General features: G+C 43.4%; 1 protein-coding gene across 1 annotated transcript in view; it reads right to left on the reverse strand.

The window, feature by feature from the left end:
* Positions 1–25,361, reverse strand: part of CDHR1 (cadherin related family member 1) — a 177,030-nt gene that overhangs the window by 87,824 nt on the left and 63,845 nt on the right. The window contains exons 5-6 of the mRNA XM_029610651.1: positions 24,962–25,012; positions 12,383–12,472 (exon numbers count right to left, since the gene is read on the reverse strand). Of these exons, the coding sequence (XP_029466511.1) occupies positions 12,383–12,472; positions 24,962–25,012 (141 nt within the window). The remainder of the gene's footprint in view (positions 1–12,382; positions 12,473–24,961; positions 25,013–25,361) is intronic.

A 25,361-nucleotide genomic window follows, 5' to 3' on the forward strand; every position in this document is an offset into this window, starting at 1 on the left:
AGACATCAAAACCCCCAAGGCATAAAGTAAATTATATCACAAATAGCACAGAGACATCAAAATCCCCAAGGCATAAAGTACAGGGTAACACACATAGCATGGAAGTGTCAAAGCCCAAAGTTGTAGAGTACAGGGAATCACAAGCAGCATAGAGGCATCAAAACATCTAAGGTATAGAGTGTGAGAAATTGCAAACAGCACAAAGGTATTAAAATCACCAAGGCATAGAGTGCTGGGAATTGAAAACAGTGCAGAGGCAACAAAACCCCGAGTGTAGAGTGATTGGTAAATAACACAGAGGTATTAAAACATCCAAGGTGTAAAGTGTAAGGCATTATAAACAGCACAGGGCATCAAAATTCCCAAGACATCATTCACTAACTTGGGAAACAGCTCAAGGTAGTGAATGCACCAAAAGAGCAGCATAGAAGCACTAACAGTGGCATGAATATCCCCAGGGCATCACAAAGCAGCAAAACAGTAACCATAGTGGCATGTGTTCTCCAAGACAACATGAGAGATCCAGGAGCAGGCTGAGCAGTGGCAGATTTATAAAGCAAGGCACAGAGCCAGAAAAGAGGTTAAGTGAAAGGAGAAATTATTTTTCTTTTTTAACATTATCTCTTTGGGGGAGCAAAGAGTAACCCTATTAGCCACACTAACAGACACCATTATCTTCAATCTCGAAAAAGGCCAACCTTGTCTGCTCGTGCTTCTAGACCTTTCCTCAGCTTTCGACACCGTGAACCACCCTAGCCTACTACAACAACTAACAGTCATCGGCATCACTGGAACAGCTCTCAACTGGTTTAAGTCCTTCCTAGAGAACAGAACATACAAAGTTAAGATAAACAACAAGGAATCTCACCCCATCCAAGTCAAGATAGGGGTACCACAAGGATCATCACTCTCACCCACCCTTTTCAACATTTACCTGCTCCCTCTCTGTCATCTACTTACTAACCTCAAGCTCACCCATTTCTTATACGCGGATGACATTCAAATTCTCATCCCTATCACGGAGACCATACACAAAACCATGTCCTACTGGAAAAAATGCCTCTCATCCATCAACGATCTGCTAACCAGCCTCAACCTGGTGCTAAACAACAAAAAAACGGAAATCCTCATCATAGCACCAGATCTACCTGCCCCGCCAACATCCAACAACTCTCCAGACACCTCAGGATATTCCACCGCACCTCAAGTCAGAGATCTGGGTGTACTACTAGACAACAAACTCAGCCTCATTAAATTGATAAATAACACCACAAAAGAATGCTTCTTTAAATTACAAGTGCTAAAGAAACTTAAGCCCCTTCTACTCTATAGGGATTTCCACACAGTACTCCAAGCCATCATTCTAACTAAATTAGACTACTGTAATGCACTCCTACAGGGCCTTCCAGCATACACTACCAAGCCACTCCAGATGGTTCTGAATGCCACTGCAAGGATCCTTACCAATGCCAAAAAAAGGGACCATATCACCCCAATCCTACAGCATCTCCACTGGCTCCCCATCAAATATAGGATCCAGTTCAAGACCTGCATGATGGTTCACAAGGCACTACATAACATCTCCCCCCTCAACCTAACTTTCCAGCTGCAACTACACTCTTCTAACAAACCAACCAGAAGGGCATACCAAAACAGAATGATCACCCAACCTGCAAAATCTACCCTGAGGAAACGCGCTCTATCCACAGCGGGCCCGTCACTCTGGAACTCACTACCACCGGACCTCCGCCTTGAACCATGCCACACTACGTTCAAGGTGAAACTCAAGACTTGGCTCTTCCTTCAAGCTTTCCCAGAGAGCTAAAGCAGGAAGAACAAACTTCCAGCCTTGTCATACTACAATAATGTAATGCTCACATTGAGTCAGTTCCAAGTTGTTTTCTAAGTTGATCTTAGTTGTTTCTTAATATATTATACTGTATTATAGTTCATCTGTTCATTATATTATATTTGATATGTTCCATGTAAACCGCCTACCCGGCGTTAGTTATCTTTGTTAAATGTGAACCGGAGTGATATGTATTGTATACAGGAACTTCCGGTATATAAAAACCAAAAAATAAATAAAGAAATAAAGAAATAGAAGCAGCAGTACTTAAACAACTTCATGAATTTTTAGATAGATATAACATCTTGGACCTCCACCAATTTGGCTTTTTTCCATATTATAGCACAGCAATACTAAAGTGTCAAGCAGAGCACAGTTCAGTCAGAGACAAAGAATCACTGCTAAGAGCATAAGATCATAAGAAATGCATGCTGGGTCAGACGAAGGTCCATCGAGTCCAGCATCCTGTCTCTGACAGTGGCCAATCTAGATTGCAAATAACTGTTAGATCCCATAATATAGTCTAATTCTTCTTACTTACTCCCAGGGATGCCAAAAGCTATCTTTAATCTACCTGGCAAATAATGTGTTATGGACTTTTCCTCCAGGAACTTGACAAACCTCTTTTAAATCTTGTTATACTATTTGTCTTGATCATGGCCTCTGACAACATATTCCTCAGCTTGATAGTGTGCTGAGTGAAAAGTACATTCTACAATCTATTTTGTAGCTGCTGATTGTTCATTTTATGGAGTTTCCCTTTAGTTTTAGTATTATTTGAAAGGGTAAATAACCATCCTTTATTTACCTGTTCAATCCCACTCATGATTTTATAAACTTATATCATGTCCCTTCCTAGGCTTAAGAGTCTCAGCCTGAGTAATCTCTCATGTAGCAAAATTCCATCCCCTTTATTATTTTTATCATCCTCCTCTGTACCTTTTCTAGTACTACTATGTCTTTCATGAGATAATGCGACCAGAATTGCCCACAATACTGAAGGCATTGTTGCACCATGGCTCAATACAGAGGCAATATGATTTTTTCCGTTTTAATCTCTTAGGGATGTGAATCGTTTTAGGACGATTACAATTATCGTCCGATAATTTTAATATCGTCTTAAACCGTTATGGAACACAATACAATAGAGATTCTAACGATTTATCGTTATAAATCGTTAGAATCGTGAGCCGGCACACTAAAACCCCCGAAAACCCACCCCCGACCCTTTAAATTAAATCCCCCACCCTCCCGAACCCCCCCCCAAATGACTTAAATAACCTGCGGGTCCAGCGGCGGTCCGGAACGGCAGTGGTCCGGAACGGGCTCCTGCTACTGAATCTTGTTGTCTTCGGCCGGCGCCATTTTCCAAAATGGCGCCGAAAAATGGCGGCAGCCATAGACGAACACGATTGGACGGCAGGAGGTCCTTCCGGACCCCCGCTGGACTTTTGGCAAGTCTTGTGGGGGTCAGGAGGCCCCCCCCAAGCTGGCCAAAAGTTCCTGGAGGTCCAGCGGGGGTCAGGGAGCGATTTCCCGCCGCGAATCGTTTTCGTACGGAAAATGGCGCCGGCAGGAGATCGACTGCAGGAGGTCGTTCAGCGAGGGTTCCGGCGCCTCGCTGAACGACCTCCTGCAGTCAATCTCCTGCCGGCGCCATTTTCCGTACGAAAACGATTCGCGGCAGGAAATCGCTCCCTGACCCCCGCTGGACCTCCAGGAACTTTTGGCCAGCTTGGGGGGGGGGCTCCTGACCCCCACAAGACTTGCCAAAAGTTCAGCGGGGGTCCGGAAGGACCTCCTGCCGTCCAATCGTGTTCGTCTATGGCCGCCGCCATTTTTCGGCGCCATTTTGGAAAATGGCGCCGGCCGAAGACAACAAGATTCAGTAGCAGGAGCCCGTTCCGGACCGCTGCCGTTCCGGACCGCCGCTGGACCCGCAGGTTATTTAAGTCATTTGGGGGGGGGGGTTCGGGAGGGTGGGGGATTTAATTTAAAGGGTCGGGGGTGGGTTTTAGGGGGTTTTAATGTGCCGGTTTTGCGATTTTATGTTTTTTCGATTTTTTACGATTTTTCACGATTTTTCACGATATTTTACCCCCCCAAACGGCAACAATACGATTCCCTCCCCCTCCCAGCCGAAATCGATCGTTAAGACGATCGAGGACACGATTCACATCTCTAATCTCCATTACATTCCAGATGATTCCAAAAATCATATTTGTTTTTTCAACTGATTACCATGCACTGAGCAGAGGATTTCAATGTATTGTACACAAGGACTCCATGGTCCTTTTCCTGAATAATGACTTCCAACACAAAACCCAGCATTGTGTACCGATAGTTGGGATTGTTTTTCCCTATGTGCATCACTTAGCATTTCTCCACATTAAATTTCATTTACCATTTAGTTGCCTGGTCTTATAAGGTCCTTCTGCAGTTTCTCATAATCTGCTGCCGTTTTAACAACTTTGAATAATTTGATCGCCTCACTCATTCCCTTTTCTAGATCATTTATGAATATGTAAAACATCACAGGTTCCAGTTCTATTACTGACATTTTTCCATTTAGAAAACTAGTCATTTAGTCCTACCCTCTGTGTCTGACCTTTTAACCAATTACTAATCCACAATAGAACACTGCCTCCTTCCCATGACTTTGCAAATTCTTGAGTTGTCTTTCATAGGGGGCACTTTGTCAAATGTATTATGAAAATCCAAAAACAATATATCAACCAATTTTCCTGTATTCTCATGTCAATTTAGACCTTCAAAAATTTTAAAAGATTGGTAAGACAAGACTTCCTCTTGCTAAAACCATATTGACTCTTTTTTCCATTAAGCCATGTCTATCTATATGAGCAATGAATTTTTTAAAGAACAGCTACAACCATTTTGTTCTACACTGACAGGCTCACCAGTCTTTAGTTTTCCAGAGCACTTTTTCAAAATCAGCATTACATTAGCCACCTTCCCGTTTTCAGGAATTGTGGCTATTGTTAATGGTAGATTACAGATCTCTAGTAACAAGTAAGCATTTTCATGTTATAGTTTCAACTTCCTTTAGAACTCTGTAGTGTAGTGGATGTTATCTGGTTCCGGTGATTTGATACTCTTTAGTTTATCAATCTAATCTATTACATCCTCCATTGTCATCGATATTTGCTTTAATTGTTTGCTTTATTTATTTAATAACCTGCTTTTCAGGTTATTCAAAGCAGATTACATAGTTGCTCAGAATTTCAACCATTAAAGAATGTTTCAGGAGAGGGTTATGTTGCCAACATTCTCCTCCGTAAATACCAAGGTGAAGAATTTTCTTGTCCTTCCTGTGTACCATTTTTGCCCCATGGTCATCTAACAGCCCAACTGACTCTCTCACAGATGTTTGCTTCAAATGTACTTAAAAACAGGATTTTATTATTAGCTTTTGACTCACTTTACCAGTGCTGTTTGTTCACTGGTCCTGTTTCTCCAGAGCTGCCAGGTTACCCAGTTCCAGGAGGGAGATGTTTTGGCCACTTCTGGTTTTGAACTTACATCTCAAACCATGGTGCTATTTGTGGTCCCTGATTCTACCTATTGAATTAAATGCTACAAGACCCATAATGCATCAGAATAGGGTTGCTAGAAATCCAGGACTGGCCTAAAATTTCCCTCCTGGAACTGAGTAACTTGGTAGCTCTACTTCTTTTTTACTTCTCCACTACCTGTTGCTCTGCTCCAGGTAACAGACAGAAAGAAGCAGCATATTTGTCTCCTTTTTTCAGTGACTGCACTGTAACTGCAGCAGTGAAAATAACAAAAATCCCTTTGCCAATGCCAAAATTAATCTATCTCTTTTTCTAAACCTTTTTTTTATTCTAAGAGAGCTTCTGAAAACACTGCTCTTTTAGTTTAAAAAATATTTCACCTTCTTTAGTCCTCTATCCTGGCTATTTGCCTACTTCTCCTGCCTCAGCTACGGCCTGACTGCTACCTCATACAGGCACTGGTTGGTTGCTAAAGTTATCAGTCTCACTATATAACTTTTCAATGGGCCACAGACTTAAATGGTAAACCAACAAATGAAATGGAAATTTTAGTTTAAATTTATAGGCATCCTCCATTCATTTCAGAGTTCCCCAAATGAACAAAACTGGTTTCATTTGTTGCATTTTACCCATTCTTTTCAAACAGATGCATATCTCTAGTACAGATGGAGGGGTGTGCATGTGAGTGTGTGTATGCACACAATTTCCTCTCACATTCTCCATATAATCCCCATCTCTCCCTTGCTCTTTCCACTTTTTCCCTCTCCCCCCATTCTCCACTTTGTAGCCCTCTCATCTTCCCTGTATATGTGTGTGTGTGTGTGTGTGTGTCTGCGTGTCTGCATGGGTAGGAACATTCTTTTCCTCTCGTCACCTCTGTATATGTGTTAAGTGGGGAGAAAATGGGGGTAAGTGGTTGGGTGGAATGGGCTGGGTGCACACTCTTTCCCCGTTGAACTTTCCACTCTGTAGCACTCTTCTCCTCCCCCTATGTATATGTGTGTGTGTATGTTGTGTATGAAGAAGTGGTATAAATGGTATACATTGGGGCAGGGAGGACGGGTGATTGTTGGGCTGGGGAACATTTTCCATCTTTCCACTTTGTCCCCTTATCTTCAGCTGTATTTGTGTGTGCTTGTATGTGTGGAAGAAGAGAAGCGCGAGTGGTGTAGGTGTAATGGAGGTGGGTGATGGGTTCAGGGTTGTGAATGGGACTGCAGAGTAAGGAGTGGGCAAGGGGAATGAGTAAATTAGGGGATTTAGTGAGTGTATGTGAATGTTCACTCTCTTCCCCTCTCCCTTCCTCTCCTCCCTTACATTGTCACTCCTCAATTTGTTCTCCTCTCCCCTTCATAGTCCTCTCCCTTCCTTCCTCTCCAACCCTTTGCTTACACCCTCCTCTTCTCCTCCCATCTTACACTCACCCTCACACTCTAATTTATAGCCCTCACCTCCTCTCTCCTGTGCATGTATGTGGAGAGGATGGTGGGGTATAGTAGTATAAGTTTAGTGTGTATGGGTGGAGGCATTTTTCCCTTTGTACTCTCCCCTGTATTTGTGGGGATAGGTGGAGCTGCAGGGGGATGCATGTATATACAGGGAGATTTACTCGAAAGAGGCCCCAAATATTCTGTAATAACTCTCACTCTGAATGAAACAACATGCAATGTGCTCCTCAGTATATGGAGCTTCAAACAAGCTGGGATTCCCCCATGTTGGAGCAATGAGGTAGGCGCCAAACAGCCGTCATGACGTATAACCTCTGTTTTCAACTTCTGGGTGCATACCCCCATATCCCTTCCCTCAATCATTCAACTTCTCATCAGGATGGCGGTGTACAGTATTGTTTCAAAATACTCAAATATCCAGCTGATATATGGAACTCAAGTGTGACTTGCTTACTTGCAACCGTCATACATGGCCTCAAGAGTATGATGGCTTATGGTGTCAAGCCTGTGAAACTCTGGGCTTGAATAATCATAGGTTGCTGCAAGTGTATTTAAGAGCAAATACTGTGTGAGTACTACTAATATTTGCACTTATCAGTTTCCACCGGAAGGGCTGGTAATGTATAACATCCTGAAGTGCTCGCTCCAACACTGCAATGTTTCGGAGTGTTCGACTCCTTCCTCAGGGAGCTTCAGGGATTGCTCTGGTGTAACTCTATGTGGAAAAAACAGTATAAAGAGTTCTACAAAATGCCTACAGGCTAATAAATCCAACAGATGGCAGAGGTTTGGAAGTGAAAGACTTACTGTGAGATAATGATTGTGGTCAATAGACAAGCGGTGAAAACCACTGGCTGTACTCACTGAAAAAAAACAATTAGCGTTTAAAAGGGTTCTCTCATGAAAATAAGAATGAAAACAATTAGCGTTTAAAAGGATTCTCTCATGAAAAAAAGAATGACAACTGAAATACATATGTATTTAAATGCTGCAACAAATTAACACGCTGATGTATATTGCAGTCTCTCTGTGGGCTGAGTAATGCCATCTCACAATCTTCTTGGTGATGTCAAAGCTGAAAAATGCCGTTACATTGAAAGAGGCTCTTTTGTGAAAATACAGGGAGAATGACATGTTCGTATGAGTGCTGAAAAATTTTAACTCGCTGGTGTATGTTAAAGTCTCTCAATGAGCTTAATAATGCTATTGCAATAAGGTTATAAAGTACTTACGTGCACCAAAAGTGAAGCAGCCTTGCCGAGGTCTATGCCGCTAAAATGACAAGGAACCGCGGGAAAACGCCGGTCTTAAAGGGGACCTGCCGACTAGAGTTAACAATAGCAGGAAATGACGTATGTAACTCCAAAATAGGAGATAACCATATATGGTGAATGACGTGTGTGGGGGAATACTACAACAACTAAAGTCCATATATGGGCAATGACGTCATGCGGGCGGCCATTTTGAAGAAAATGAAAATTGAAGGGAAAACTCCTTGTTTAAACGAGAGGGAATCCTTTTAAGTGTTGTGTGCGATACTGACATGATGAGCAAAGGATTGATGTAAAAGTCCAATGTAAAAATGTGAGCGAAATCAAGTTCACGTTGACAGGAAAACTGTTTTTGGTGAGGGACCTAAGTTTTTGGTGAGGTAACTGTTTTTGGTGAGGTGTACAGTATTGAGCAGTGCTTTTTCATGGTGCGAACCTATTGGATCACTAATTCATTTAAGTGATGTCAGAGTGAATTTAGGAAGAAATATGGTATTCGTGACGTACCCTCAAAGAGTGTTAATCAGAAGATGGTACGGAAACTGGAAACGACGGGATCATTGATCCCTTTTCATGGTAGAGGCAGTCTGAAAATGTCGCAGTTCACATTCGATGATGTGCAACATCGTCTGGAGCAGTCACCTACGAAACCTCTGAGACGCCTAGCGCAGGAAACTGGGAGGTCATATTCATCATGTCAAAGAGCTGCAAAAAGGGCAAAATTGCATGTGTATCATGTCACTGTCATTCAGGAGCTCAAAGCGAGTGATATGGAGAAAAGAATCAGATACTGTCACTGGTTCCAGGCATTTGTAAGGGAGAACGAAGGAATATTGGACATCACATGGTTCTCAGATGAGGCGTGGTTCCATTTATGTTATGTTAGCTCGCACAACACCCGTATTTGGGCTGCTGAAAATCCCTTTGCCACTCACCAAAAACCACTCCATGCTCAAAAACTTGGTGTATGGTGCGCAATGTCTCAGTTGCGCATCATAGGCTCCATTTTCTTTGAAGCACCGTGAACACTGATATGTACCTGGACATTTTTGAACAGTTCGTGAATCAACTGGATGATTGTGAGTTAACGGAAGGTTACTTCCAGCAAGGTGGAACAACGTGTCACACATCAGCAAAGAGCATAGCAGAAATTGAGTCCTTTTTTGGCAACAGGGTAATTTCAAAGGGGCTTTGGCCACCACAGTCACTAGATCTGACACCACCAGACTTCTTCTTTTGGGGTATGCTCAAAGGAAAGGTCTATTGGAACAAGCTTCACACTATGGAAGATTTGAAGGAAAACATCCAACGTGAAATTGCTGCTATTTTCCCCGATATGTTCACAGACACATTCAGGAACATAAGAACATAATAAATTGCCATGCTGGGTCAGACCAAGGATCTATCAAGCCCAGCATCATGTTTCCAACAGAGGCCAAACCAGGCCACAAGAACCTGGCAATTGCCCAAACAAATGGAGCGCCGCGTCAAAATGTGTCTGGCGGAAAATGGCAATCATTTCCAGTATCACATGTAATGTAAAAAATTTCACATACGTAAAGGTATGTACAGTTTTTTGTTTTGTTCAGATTGCTTCATACTAACGGAAGTTACAACAGAATATTTGGGGCCTCTTTCGAGTGAATCTCCCTGTATTTGTTCACTCTTTCTAGTTTGTACCCTTATTCTCCCTCCTATGTGTGTGTGTATATGTCTCTTTCCCCTTTCTACTTTGTAGGCCTCTCCTTCCCCTCTCCCAACAATGTGTGTGTGTGTGTGTGTGTCTGTGAATGTATGTGTATGTATTGATGGGGGAAGAATAGTGGGTAGGTGGGATGTGTTAGGGGTGGAGGTGTGAATGGTATAGGAGAGGGGGAGGTTCAGTGATGCATGTCTGTGTATGCCTGAGAGCATTCTTTCCATCTCACACTCTCCAATTTCTCTCTCCTTACCTCTATGTGTGTGTTTGTGGGGGAGGGGAAGGGAGCGAGTGATGGATATGTGTATATAGGGGAGTTGGTGGTGTGCGTGGGATGTGTGTATGTGTGTGGGAACATGTGTGTGTGTGTGTGTGTGTGGAGAGTGGTGTGGTGGTGATGTGTGTAGGATATATGTTTGGGGGGTAGGGAGGTAGGGATGTGTATGTGTGTGCGGGGGGAGGGGGCTAATTGGTAGTGTGGATAGGGCTGGGTGAGGTGTATGAGTTCATGCACTCTTTCCCTCTGCCCCCTCTTGCACTTTTGTCTTCTCCCTCTCCTCCTCTTTCTCTTGTCCTTCCCTCTCATCCCTTCCCTTCCCTTCCTACTCTGGCACTCCTTTCTTGCCTCACAGCCCTCCCCCCCTCCCAATCCAACCAAACCCAACCCTCTCTTCTTGTTTCTCACACTCATCCCCACCCCCACCTTCTCTCCCACCTCGGGCCACTCTCTGCTGCTGGTGGGGCCTAGAAAACCCTACCAACCTTTCTGATGCTGGCTCTACAGCCGATCCTACCTCCACTCATCTTCTCTCAATTTCCTGCTTCCCCTTCCCTCCCCTCTCAACGTCCACATCACATCTTGGACCGCTTATTGCTACTGGTAGGAACTAGGAAACCCCACCAGCTCTGCCACTGCCATTCCTTTTATTTCCTTCTGCTGGTGGGGCCAGATAAATGCCACCAGCCATTGCATTGCTGGCCCTGTGGTGCTGATCCTGGTGCTCCTGCCTCATTATCTGAAATCTACATTGATCCCACCTGTAAGAGAGCCAGGTGAGTGTCACTATGTGTGTGTAAATGTAGACATGCTGCAGTGCTCACCTGGAGTCTCTTATAGTTTTAGAATATAGAGAAATATGCCAAAGCATGCATTGGAGCCAGACATGCTCAATAAACATTAGAGCTACAAGTTGCCTCAGAGGAGTAAGTCCTCTAGAGTGATTCAGCAGTTCTGAGAGTCATGTGACATGACAATGTGAATCCAAACTAATGCTGTTTGCAATATGGTTTCCCAGAAAACAGGAGCCATGGGGACTGAATAAAGTTTTGAATCTGTGAAAGAAGACTCAGAATTAGACAAGATACCTACTGCTTTTGAAATAAAATGAGTATGTGGGTTGGGCATGTATGGGTTATGTGCCACCACTGTAGTGTAATGTGAAGAGACCAGTAGCAGGGCATTACTGGACAGATGCAGACTGAGTACTAAGAAATGTTTCTTAGCTCATTTCAATAACTTATTATAGTTATGTATACTTTTCTCATCCTTATCTGGATAGTGACTAGACTGACACAGTGCAAATCACCTGAGGCAGTAGAGCTGGGGACAGGTATCAATCTTTCTTCTTGCATGTTTTGAACTCCATAGAGATCTCACAAAAAGGGTAATTTTACAACCCATTTATGCTTTATAAAATCCAGTTTTATATACATATAAATGTCTGTTCTAAAAGTGAGCTGGCTCAGTGTGCATAAAAGATTGAGTGAGACCCAGTTTCTCATGTATTTTTCTACGCACTGAGAAGACGTATTCAGAGGGGAGGAGTCGGGCTAGAATTTGCACTTATGTACATGCTTTTTGATTTCTTTGGGCCCACCTGAGCAAGTGCAGCCAAACCAGGACCTAAGAAGACTGTTCACAGGTGACCAGCTGACCAATTCATCCAAAAGCAAGAGCCACTGGGACTCATTAGTGCATCAGACACCACTTGATCCAGCTAAGAAGTAGCCCAGAGGGAAGCAAGTGTCTAGGATTGCAGACAGCAGAGATAGTATGGCATATCAGGACTTAAATATTGGCACAGCAATAACGTCCTGCATCCTTTACACAAATTAGCACATCCCTTGCAATAAGGGCATGAGTGAGAGATTCTTCCAGCAACACCAAACAGCAAAGATAGTCACAATTATCTACCATTTTTAACTTCCAAGCAATCAATAACCACCTCCCCTCTGCTGAGAGAGAGTGCTTCTGAAGACTCCCCTTCACAACTCAAATGCAGACAGCACCTGACCTTTTCAAGAAAGTGTTTTCTTGGACTCATTAGTGGCTTGCACCATGGTGTTAATCAGACCTTCAGTATACAAGAGGGTGGGAGTCTGATTTGGAATTCTGTTATTGTTTTTATATTAATGGGAGTTCTTTGATTTTGTATTAATCTGTTTTTCTGCAATGATCATCATCACTGCATAAAATCCATAAGGCCAGGACCCATATCTCACTCAGAAGCAAGTACATTTGCTCAGTGCCTGTCATTTAGGAAAGTGAGATTGCACAAAAGAGATTAAAAAAATCAGTTTACCTCTGGGACTTTAACAATGTATGGTGTATTGAGAAACTCCGGACTTTCATCATTGGCATCTGTTACAAGGATTCTGACCTTTTCAGAAACCTAAAGAAGTTGAATATAATGGAAAACACATTAAAAAGCAAATGTATTATACATCAGTCATTTTGTATACTGTTATTTCGCTGATCAGCCAAAGGGTATAAAAAATCTGGGAAATAAGATAGAAAAAAATATGGGAGACTGCAGGTGACTTACTAATATCTGATTTTTAAGAATGGACAGCATATTTCAATCTGTAAATATAAACGTGCTCTAGAAGACTTCAAGTCAAGATTTTTAAAAGATTTAGTGGTCTGTTCTGTAAACTGTACATTCAAAGGTGTACAAAAGTTTCATCTAGCTAAAATCAAGAGTTTACAAGAATTAATGATAGAATTAATGATAGAAAAATAGCTTGTCTTAACTTTTTCTTTTGTATGCACTTTGAGGGGCCTAGTCATTGAGGGCTAAATTTTCAAAGTCATTTGCATAAAACCATGTTTTACATAGAAACATAGAAATGATGGCGGAAAAGGACAAACATAGTCCATGCAGTCTGCCCAGCAAGCCTCCAATGGTAGTATCCGCCGCACCGTGCAAGTTTCCCCATGTTTCTCTTAACGGTAGCAAATACTGCTCCATGCAGCCCCCGAGGCTTTTGATAACCCATAAAAAATGTACTGCTAGCAACATTTTTACTGGGTGATGAGTCTTCCTGAAAATTCAGACAGTGCTGTTTCATGTGCTTTGCTTATAGACTTGGGTGTAGAAGCAGTACTGTTTTTTTTTGTTTTTTTTACCCCATGTCTGCACATCAATTCCCCAGATCATAAAAGTTGGGGCCCTCATTGATAGCTGTTTGAATCCAATTCCCCATTCCCCCCTGCCACAGAAGCAGAGAGCAATGATGAAGTTGCATCAACAGAATTAAGGCTTATTGGTTAAGGGTAACAGCCACAGCTCCAGCAACTTACCCCCATACACTCTTTCCTTTATTTCCATACTCTAGCCTTTAGGGATCCACAGTATTTATCCCATGCCCCTTTGAATTCATAAATAGCTATTTGAAGATAACCCAGGACTCAGTGTGCATAAAAATTCATGTGGAACCAAGTTCTCCACAGACTCTTATATGAACAGGTGTAACTTTATGCGAGTTATTCTGTGCAGGTACCAAGCCAATTACCTATAACTTTTCAAAGCAAACTTAATTTTGAAAATCTGGGGTGAAGTTTCCATGTAAAAGATAAGTGCAGACTTTATACCCAACCATGCACAGTTATAAAACTACCTGCATTGAAGTCATATCTATCTATCTATCTATAACCCCCTCTCTGGCAGATACAGGGGCTACAACAAAGTCCCAGGGCTCTCTTTACTCTCCTGGACCTCCATCACTCTCAAACATCAAACTTCAGTCCTGGGGGCCAGGGTTCTCTGCCAGGGAGAGAGCCTAAGCCTCTGGGGACCTAGGTGTTGCGGCGGAATAGGCTATACAGTCACGCTCATTCATTGTCCATTAGCAATGTGCATTCGTTTTAAACGAATTAGACAATTTCAACGAACCGACGATTTCAATGTGTTATCCACTATGATGCCTAGATTTCTTTCTTGGGTGGTAGCTTCTAATATGGAACCTAACATTGTGTAACTATTAGAGATGTGAATCGTGTCCTCGATCGTCTAAACGATCGATTTCGGCTGGGAGGGGGAGGGAATCGTATTGTTGCCGTTTGGGTGTGTAAAGTATCGTGAAAATCGTTAAAATCGTGAGCCGGCACACTAAAAACCCGCTAAAACCCACCCCCGACCCTTTAAATTAAATCCCCCACCCTCCCGAACCCCCCCCCCCCAAATGCCTTAAATTACCTGGGGGTCCAGCGGCACACTAAACACGGCACACTAAAACACGGCACACTAAAACCCCCTAAAACCCACCCCGACCCTTTAAATTAAATCCCCCACCCTCCCGAACCCCCCCCAAATGCCTTAAATTACCTGGGGGTCCGTAGCCTTAAATTACCTCCATAGCGGCGGTCTGTAGCTAAATCGGGGAAAGGGGGAGAGTAGGAAAAGCGGCACACTAAATCGTGCAGTCTTCAGCCGGCGCCATTTTGCAAAATGGCCACCGTTCGATGCAGGAGATCGTTCCGGATCCCCGCTGGACTTTTGGCAAGTCTTGTGGGGGTCAGGAGGCCCCCCCAAGCTGGCCAAATGTTCCTGGGGGTCCAGCGGGGGTCCGTGAGCGATTTCCTGCCGCGAATCGTTTTCCGTACGGAAAATGGCGCCGGCAGGAGATCGACTGCAGGAGGTCGTTCAGCCGGGGTCCGGAACCCTCGCTGAACGACCTCCTGCAGTCGATCTCCTGCCGGCGCCATTTTCCGTACGGAAAACGATTCGCGGCAGGAAATCGCTCACGGACCCCCGCTGGACCCCCAGGAACTTTTGGCCAGCTTGGGGGGGGCCTCCTGACCCCCACAAGACTTGCCAAAAGTCCAGCGGGGGTCCGGAACGACCTCCTGCGTCGAATCGTTTTGGTCTATGGCCGCCGCCATTTTGCGGCGGCCATTTTGCAAAATGACGCCGGCTGAAGACTGCACGATTTAGTGTGCCGCTTTTCCTGCTCTCCCCCTTCCCCCGATTTAGCTACGGACCGCCGCTACGGAGGTAATTTAAGGCTACGGACCCCCAGGTAATTTAAGGCATTTTGGGGGGGGGTTCGGGAGGGAGGGGGATTTAATTTAAAGAGTCGGGGTGGGTTTTAGGGGGTTTTAGTGTGCCGTGTTTTAGTGTGCCGCTGGACCCCCAGGTAATTTAAGTCATTTGGGGGGGTTCGGGAGGGTGGGGGATTTAATTTAAAGGGTCGGGGGTGGGTTTTAGGGTGTTTTAGTGTGCCGGTTTTCCTGCCCTCCCCCTTCCCCCGATTTACGATTTTTTGATGATAAATCGGGGGAATTGGTATTGCATCGTGGCCCTAATGATTTTTGATGATTTAAAATATATCGGACGATATTTTAAATCGTCAAAAAACGATTCACATCCCTAGTAACTATAGCATGGGTTATTTTTCCCTATATATATCACCTTGCACTTATCCACATTAAATTTCATCTGCCATTTGGATGCCCAATTTTCCAGTCTCACAAGGTCTTCCTGCAATTTATCACAATCTGCTTGTGATTTAACTACTCTGAATAATTTTGTATCATCTGCAAATTTGATTACCTCACTCGTCATATTTCTTTCCAGATCATTTATAAATATATTGAAAGGTACAGGTCCCAATACAGATCCATGAGGCACTCCACTGCCCACTCCCTTCCACTGAGAAATTGTCCATTTAATCCTACTCTGTTTCCTGTCTTTTAGTCAGTTTGTAATCCACGAAAGGATATTATCGCCACCTAACCCATGACTTTTTACTTTTCCTAGAAGCCTCTCATGAGGAACTTTGTCAAACGCCTTCTGAAAATCCAAATACACTACATCTACTGGTTCACGTTTGTCTACATCTTTATTAACTCCTTCAAAAAAGTGAAGCAGATTTGTGAGGCAAGACCTGCCTTGGGTAAAGCCATGCTGACTTTGTTCCATTAAACCATGTCTTTCCATATGTTCTGTGATTTTGATATTTAGAACACTTTCCCCTATTTTTCCTGGCATTGAAGTCAGGCTAACTGGTCTGTAGTTTCCCAGATCGTTCCTGGAACTCTTCTTAAATATTGGGGTTACATTGGCCACCCTCCAGTCTTCAGGTACAATGGATGATTTTAATGATAGGTTACACATTTTTACTAATAGGTCTGAAATTTCATTTTTTAGTTCCTTCAGAACGCTGGGGTGTATACGATCCAGTCCAGGTGATTTACTACTCTTCAGTTTGTCAATCAGGCCTACCACATCTTCTAGGTTCACCATGATTTGGTTCAGTCCATCTGAATTATTACCCATGAAAACCTTCTCTGGTACGGGTATCTCCCCAACATCCTCTTCAGTAAACACAGAAGCAAGGAAATCATTTAATCTTTCCACGATGGCCTTATGTTCTCTAAGTGCTCTTTAACCTCTCGATAATCTAACTGTCCAACTGACTCCCTCTCAGGATTTCTGCTTCAGATATATTTTAAAAACTTTTTGCTGTGAGTTTTTGCCTCTACGGCCAACTTCTTTTCAAATTATCTTTTAGCTTGTCTTATCAATGTCTTACATTTAACTTGCCAATGCTTATGCATTATCTTATTTTCTTGCATTGGATCCTTTTTCCAAGTTTTGAATGAAGATCTTTTGGCTAAAATAGCTTCTTTTACCTCACCTTTTAACCATGCCGGTAATTGTTTTGCCAGTAATCCAGTGTTGCTTTGCTTTTAGAAGCTGACTTGTTGTGGGCTCCAGTTCAGTTCTTATCAGCATGTTTCTATTTGTACATTCTGGTCTCTTTATTCTGTATTTGGTCAGGGTCTGTCTGTGTTATCCATGTATGACTGAAGTGAGGTATTCTACTACCATATAATTTATCTGTAGTGATCTATAGCAGTATGATTTGTTCTGTTTTCCTAATAGGAAGGGTATTGGTGTTCTAGGGCTTGGTGTAATATGTATAGTGTTACCTTTTCATAGATAAGATTGTCACTATTTGAGTGCTGGCTGTTAGGGTTGTTTTGGTATGGGAGGTTTACTATATTGTAATTGTTATTCATGGCTTTCTGAGGGCCAAGCCCACACCTAGCACACATTACAAAAAGTGTAATTCTATAGGAGTTCCAAGTGACCTTATCACTGGATTTTCTTTTGGCACCACAGCAGTGCATTTTGTACTATTTTGCCTCAGAATACTGTACTTTTGAATGTTCTTTTTTCATGTAAAATCTGCTATAAATGCTAATTGAATTGTGTGTCTGTAGAGGGTGTGTGTGTGTATGTGTGCAAGACTATAGAGTACCTAATACCTTTCCCTTGACCATGTGTTCCATTTGGGGGCTTGTCAGTTTTTAAAAATATAATTGCTGGAGGGAGCTGGGCTTTTATTGATGGGCGCGAGACAGAGACTGAATGATGCGGGGGCAGGGGGGTCAGCACAGTAATTGTTTGCACAGGGCAGCAAAAAAGCTGAGGTATTCATAGTAAAATTGACATTACTAAAGATTTGTAGTCATTATAATAACTAGAGGAGTTGTTTGTGTTGTACAAAAGTATAATTAAAGGAGTTGTTTTGTATTGTACAAAAGTATATTTAGAGGAGTTGTTTTGTATTGTACAAATCAACTTCTCTTGTTATAATTTTCATTCATTATAGTGATTACAAATCTTTAATAATGTCAATTTTACTAAAGAATACCTCAGAATGTTTGTATACTACCCCCAACCCTTCTCCACCTTCCGAAACCCACCTCGATTCAAAGTGTCCCTCTACAGTGGTACATTTAGATAGAGAGAGAGTGCCAGACTGACTCTATACAGAGTCTCTCTCCTCTCTCCTCTCTCTCCTCGCTTTCTCTCTCTCCCCCTGATGTATTAATCAGCATGTGAAGCAAAAAAATAGCATGCATGTAATACATTTATCACATCTTGCAGAAATAGCCTATGTAGGAGCAAGGTACTTAGCCTAAGCAGGCCCCTTTTTATCGCGGGCGCTATTACCACTATATTTATAGCATTTTTATAAATCTGGGGAGTCTGCCAGATAAATTGGCCTCTCTCAAAATTGCTTGCCTCTGCCCTGATAAAAACACTCATGGGCTTCCATAGCACGTGCACAGTTAGTCAGGTGAAAAAGAGATGTTCCCAAGGGAGTGGATTTAGGTCAGGGAAGGAAAACTAGTCCACGGGCATTAACCTTTTTACCTCCCTCAACCACCTGCGCAAACAAGTGCAAAGTATGTGGCTACCTTATGCCTGCTGACTTTTCAAGAGAAACTACCTGGTAGCTGACATAGGCATAGTAAAAGTAGTTAAAATCTTGCACCTATGCAGGCTATTTGAATATTATCACCACTCTCCTAGCCCCCTAGAATCCCTTTTTCTTTTCTCTAGTTAAAGAGGCCACTTCAGGTCAGTTCAGTTGAAATCTCGAGGAGGTCTCAGCACACTGCCTTGCTGAGCATTTTTTACAGCTGCGTTTGCATTACTTAGTGCTGGTTCTCACCAGTTGGCTTCATTTCTTCCTTAGTTTCCTACAGAGAAAAGCATTTCTGATGTTCAGTGATGTATCTGTTTCACAGCAATTCACATAATGAATACTGTCATTTCTGTGCCAAAGGAGGATACAAGACATCACGAAATGTTCTCACAGCGACTGGTTTTGTTTTTGTTTTTACAAAAGATCAAATTAAATAGAGAAAAGCAACTTAGCCTGCTAACGAACTACATCCATTAATATTCCCATAGAAAATAGACATCCAAGAGCTTTTAGTACCATTCTATTATAAAACAGTGTTTTTTTTCTTCTGTGATGTATCTCTTACAGTTTATCACAGTTCAATAAATAGCAACTGAACACCAAATTTCACAATTCTCCATATTTGTATATAGCTTAGATTTTGTACAATGTTCTGGCTAAATAATACACAGAAATGAGCTGATTCACTTATTTTGAGACCAGAATGGAAGCTGAAGTGAATAGCTATTCAGACCAGCCAGTGAAGACACATTTTTGCAATTCACTACTAGGACAGGACTTGTTTGGGTACTCGAATACAGCAAATTGCCCTGCTCAGAGCTGAAGAATATAATAACTGCTTCTTATCCCTATTACTGAGCCTCATTTTCCTTTTTTGTGTTCTGCAGTCCCAAAGAGGGGAGAAACCATATCAAGCATGCATGCACAGGCCCTGATGTCAAAACAAATTAAGGGCAAGAAGCCAAGAAGGCCGGGCCAAACTTCAGTCCTGGTGTAAGAATGCTGATGCCACCTCCAGAGGGGTTCCTTCATCTCAGTGAAACCTTTGCAGCTATCCCAGTCCTAAATAATTGAGATGATGCAGCAACCAGAAGGAGACTCAGTGAGCATTGTTTGAAATGCCAAAGAAATTAGAAGCTGCCAGTGCTGAAGACCTGAGAGGCTCCAGACCACTAAGTAAAAATGGAACCATCTGAATACTCTCCCCAACACTTCTTCTCCTCAGCTCCATAGGATTCAGTGGGGACAATAGCAGCATTAAATAGCAAACTACTTAATAGAGTCACCAAACAAGCCACTAATGTTGTAGCAAGACGGCAGGACATATGAATTGCTAGCATGCAAGATCAGCATGTGTGCAAAAATCAAACACAGTTCTCTGTATCCACATAATCTGTATTCTGCATCCTCCCCTATCTTGGGGAGGTTGTCTGTACATCCCAGTCCTGAACTCATTCTTTTTTTTTTTTTTTCTACAACATAACCAATGCCCACAATGGCAGGCCAAGTGCCATCTAGGTCCAGATGTCCTGCACAACAACAGAGATGCAATGCTACTACTCTAGGAGGCAAACAGGCCACACACTAGCCGATGGCCATATGTGTTGTTCAAATGGAGACTGGTGACACACTCTTCTTGCTCATTTTCTCAAGCCTACACATTGCCTTCTCAGTTGTGCCTAGCCAACACAAAATAGACATAGGCTATTTAGGTGAACAGTTTTCAGGCTACTTTGGGACAAAGCCTGCAGGTATTTTTTTTCTACAGATTTTGCATCAAGCTTCAAAGAAAAAGTATATGTATACTTTCCTTTTGAAACTTGCTAGAAGTACACAGAATTTTGCACCTGCTCTTTGAAACAATGTGCATACTTTTAGCCATCTCGAAGAAGGGTAATTTTCAGACAGTCAAGTTACATTGACCCTCATAATTGGCTTTGAAAACTGTACAGTGTCCCAGTTTAACCATATGGTCTTCTATTATGTCATGAGATTCAAATACTGCATAGAATTAGTTAAAAACTTACAAAGCTGAGAAATGCACTGAGCAAGGATATTCTTCTCATGAGTTGTGACTCCAACTCATCTAGAGAAACAGATTTGGGAACCCGCTTAAGGACATAAGAACATAAGAAATTGCCATGCTGGGTCAGACCAAGGGTCCATCAAGCCCAGCATCCTGTTTCCAACAGAGGCCAAACCAGGCCACAAGAACCTGGCAATTATCCAAATACTAAGAAGATCCCATGCTACTGATGCAAATAATAGCAGTGGCTATTCCCTAAGTAAACTTGATTAATAGCCGTTAATGGACTTCTCCTCCAAAAACTTATCCAAACCTTTTTTGAACCCAGCTACACTAACTGCACTAACCACATCCTCTGGCAACAAATTCCAGAGCTTTATTGTGCGTTGAGTGAAAAAGAATTTTCTCCGATTAGTCTTAAATGTGCTACTTGCTAACTTTATGGAATGCCCCCTAGTCCTTCTATTATTCAAAAGTGTAAATAACCGAGTCACATCTACTCGTTCAAGACCTCTCATGATCTTAAAGACCTTTATCATATCCCCCCTCAGCCGTCTCTTCTCCAAGCTGATAAGCCCTAACCTCTTCAGCCTTTCCTCATAGGGAAGCTGTTCCATCCCCTTTATCATTTTGCTTGCCCTCCTCTGTATCTTCTCCATCGCAACTATATCTTTTTTGAGATGTGGCACCCAGAATTGTACACAATATTCAAGGTGTGGTCTCACCATGGAGCAATATAGAGGCATTATGACATTTTCCGTTTTATTAACCATTCCCTTCCTAATAATTCCTAACAGTCTATTTGCTTTTTTGACTGCTGCAGCAAACTGAGCCGACGATTTTAAAGTATTATCCACTATGATGCCTATATCTTTTTCCTGGGTGGTAGCTCCTAATATAGAACCTAACGCTGAGGAAGATTTTAAAAACATACGCGTGTGCGTAATTTTGTTCGCACACCAGGAGCGAACAAAAGTACACTGGATTTTATAAGATATGCGCGTAGCTGCACTTATCTTATAAAATCCAGGGTCGGCGCATGCAAGGGGGTGCACATTTGTGCAACTTGCGCATGCCGAGCCCTGCGCGCGCTGCCCGTTCCCTCCGAGGCCGCTCTGAAATCGGAGCAGCCTCGGAGGGAACTTTCTTTTTACCCCCCCGCACCTGCCCTTCCCTTCCCCTAGCTAACCCCCCCCCCCCCCCCCGGCCCTATCTAGACCCCCCCTCCTACCTTTATCAGAGAAATTACTACTGCCTCCGGGCAGTAGTAACTTACGCGCGCCGGTGCGGCAGGCCCCGACACAGGCCGCTGTGTCGGGGCACTCGGCCATGCCCCCAGACCGCCCACACGCCCCCGATCCCTACCTGCACCCCCCTGGCCACGCCCCCGACCGCCCCTTTTTGCAAGCCCCGGGACTTACGCGCGTCCTGGGGCTTGCGTATCCCTTTGAAAATCTACCCCATTGTGTAACTACAGCATCATTAGTGCTTTAGGTGGGTTGTTTTACCAGCTGCAGCTTAAGAAGTCTGTACTCCAAGCTCCATCAATCGGCTCCATTTTTATTCTAAGTTCAAGAGCCTCCCAGGTCCTCAACACTGGCAGATCCCAATTTCTTTGGCATTTCAAACAATGCTCTAGTATAACCTTCAGTGAGTCTCTGGCTGCTGCATCATCTCAATTATTTAGGACTGGGATAGCTGCAAAGACCTCACTGGGGTGAAGGAATCTCTCTGGAAGTGGCATCAGCATTCTTGCACCAGGACTGAGCATTATTTCTGATCTCAAAAGAAGTAGGTCACATTTCATCTTTAGCATTCCCCAGGCTGTTTCTCTGGGTGATTGTTTGACAGTGGTGGCATGAACAAACAAAGCCGTAGATCTGGTAAGAGGCATTGTAAAGAGCAATAAATATAAAATAAAGGACATGACTAATCTAGAGCACATGCCACAGCTTAGTGCAGGGCTGATACCAATTTGCAGTGGTGGCCAACTCTGGTCCTCGAGAGCCACAAACAAGCCAGCTTTTCAGGATATCCCTAATGAATATGCATGATGCAGATCTGCATGCAATGGAGGCAATGTATGCGGATTTCTCTCGTGCATATTCATTGTGGATATCCTGAAAACCAAGCCTGTTTGTGGCTCCCAAGGACAGAGTTGGCCACCCCTGCCACATTAGATCTTCCCCATTGTTTTCTAATTTCCATGTGTTCTTCCCTTTCATTCTTTGCTTATGCTCTTAAGTGTAACTTATACTCCTTATATCTATCTTTCTTTTGTGTTTCCTTGACTATTTAATGCATGTTCCAGCCTCTCCAAAGGCCCAGTGTTCTTTTGATTGGCATGCCACCAGGGGAGACATGTATCCAAACCTTCATGGATTCCCCAAGGGTTTGCTGTGGGAAGGAAGAGAGACTCTCTGTTGCAGGTGTAGTTTGTATGCGCTGCCCCTGTTCTACTTTGTATTTGCTGCTTTCTGTTTTGTCTGTTTGGCATTCTGAGTGACTATCCTTTTAAAAACCCCGTCTCCTTTGTTCCCACAAAAATAAAGCCACGTTCTTATGTTTTGCCCCTTCTTCAGTTTTATTTTTCTTTTAACTTGTAGATAAACATTGCACATTTTTTGGCTACTTTTGTTGTCCTTATTGGGGATTTTATCTAAATTGACATGTACTATGTATGTGTGCAAATGTTTGTGTGCAGGGTAGGTGCCAGTAGTTTGGTCTTGGGACAGTACATGTGAGAAAGAGATATGAATGGGGGGCGCTCACCCCAGCCTTCCAGGAATCCCAATGTTCTTGTTCCATTGTAGTTTAGGGTTGTAATTGCCACTCATTGCAGGTTATTCCAATATCTTCTTGGAAGCCCAGTGCAGTAATAAACTGCTGTTTTGGGTTGTACTCACAAGCTGAAATTAGTAGAGATGTGAATCGTGTCCTCGATCGTCTTAACGATCGATTTCGGCTGGGAGGGGGAGGGAATCGTATTGTTGCCGTTTGGGTGTGTAAACTATCGTGAAAAATCGTTAAAATCGTGAGCCGGCACACTAAACCCCCCTAAAATCCACCCCGGCTGAAGACAACACGATTCTATTGAGGGGGCCGTTCCGGACCGCCGCCGTTCTGGACCACCACCGGATCCCCAGGTAATTTAAAGCATTGAGGGGGGGGTTCGGGAGGGTGAGGGATTTAATTTAAAGGGTCGGGGGTGGGTTTTAGGGGGTTTTAGTGTGCCGGTTTTCCTGCCCTCCCCCTTCCCCCGATTTACGATTTTTTAACAATAAATCGGGGGAATTGGTATTGTATCGTGGCCCTAACGATTTTTTGACGATTTTAAAATATATCGGACGATATTTTAAATCGTCAAAAAACGATTCACATCCCTAGAAATTAGTATGTTTCCTCCTCAACAAAATGAGCATTCAAATGCAAAGCTTCATACAAGCATCATATACAATCCATATATGCTACACATAGGGGTAGATTTTCAGAGCCCTGCTCGCCTAAATCCGCCCAAAACCGGGCGGATTTAGGCGAGCAGGGCCCTGCGCGCCGGGAAGCCTATTTTACATAGGCCTCCCGGCGCGCGCAGAGCCCCGGGACTCGCGTAAGTCCCGGGGTTCTCGGAGGGGGCGTGTCGGGGGCGTGTCGGGGGGGCGGGCCCGGTCGTCGCGGCGTTCCGGGGGCGTGTCGGCAGCGTTTTGGGGGCGGGTACGGGGCGTGGCTACGGCCCGGGGGCGTGGCCGCGCCCTCCGTACCCGCCCCCAGGTCGCGGCCCGGCGCGCAGCAGGCCCGCTGGCGCGCGGGGATTTACGTCTCCCTCCGGGAGGCGTAAATCCCCCGACAAAGGTAAGGGGGGGGTGTAGACAGGGCCGGGCGGGTGGGTTAGGTAGGGGAAGGGAGGGGAAGGTGAGGGGAGGGCAAAGGAAAGTTCCCTCCAAGGCCGCTCCGATTTCGGAGCGGCCTTGGAGGGAACGGGGGGAGGCAGCGCGGCTCGGCGCGCGCAGGCTATACAAAATCAATAGCCTTGCGCGCGCCGATCCAGGATTTTAGTGGATACGCGCGGCTCCGCGCGTATCTACTAAAATCCAGCGTACTTTTGCTTGAGTCTGATGCGCAAGCAAAAGTAGGCTGATCGCGCTTCTTTTAAAATCTACCCCATAATGTAGAGGAAAGAGGTGAGATTTTAACATCTGTTATGTTCTATCAAGTCATGTCAGCTCTGAGAACTCCTTAATAGGTATCCCAGTCCTTTATGGTGTTGCATTTCTCCTAACATCTGAATATAAGAGCCATGGTGGACTCGGAGGAAAACCTAATTAAAAAAACTGAAGAAGGCATACAGGCACCAGAGGTTTGATGTCTCTAAAAATGATTTTCTATATGTCTTGAGTATCGCATGCCTGCATGCTGCAATCAGAGTATAAGTTACACTACTTTATTATTCATTTTGCACAGTTTTTGCTGTATTAAAACAAAATAGAGTTTAATTATACTTTTCTCATTTGTTAAATAATATAGGGCCTGGTTTACTAAACTGCCCCCCCCCCTCCCCGCTGCCCCAGACACAAATAGGTAAAAGCTTAGTAATCAGAACTATAGTTTGTCCCCATGATTGCCTCATACTTACTTTATTCAATCCATCTGAAATTCTTACTATCAATTCTATCTCATCTTCTCTCTAGGAACCAACAAGAATTATTAACGTTGTAGTTAATTTGCATGATTTTGTTAATAAAAGCATGATCAGCAATAAATTTATAAGAGTTCAGATATTAGCCTTATCAAATATTGCTAGTACTAGATGTGACAGGCCCAAAAATATGCCCCATGTCACTATTGTGTTGTATTGCCCTTGCAGAGATTTTGGGTTGCCGAATCCCTTGATGGTGTAGACATCTTGATGGTACTGTAAGACTACATCATTATGATCATTACTTTGTTAAATTTTCTATAAAGATGGGAACATTTTTTATATTTCTGAATATCTGATTGACAAGGGTATGGTTTTAAAAGAGAGAAATGAATGA

Source organism: Rhinatrema bivittatum, chromosome 7, assembly GCF_901001135.1.
Source record: "Rhinatrema bivittatum chromosome 7, aRhiBiv1.1, whole genome shotgun sequence".
NCBI lineage: Eukaryota > Metazoa > Chordata > Amphibia > Gymnophiona > Rhinatrematidae > Rhinatrema > Rhinatrema bivittatum.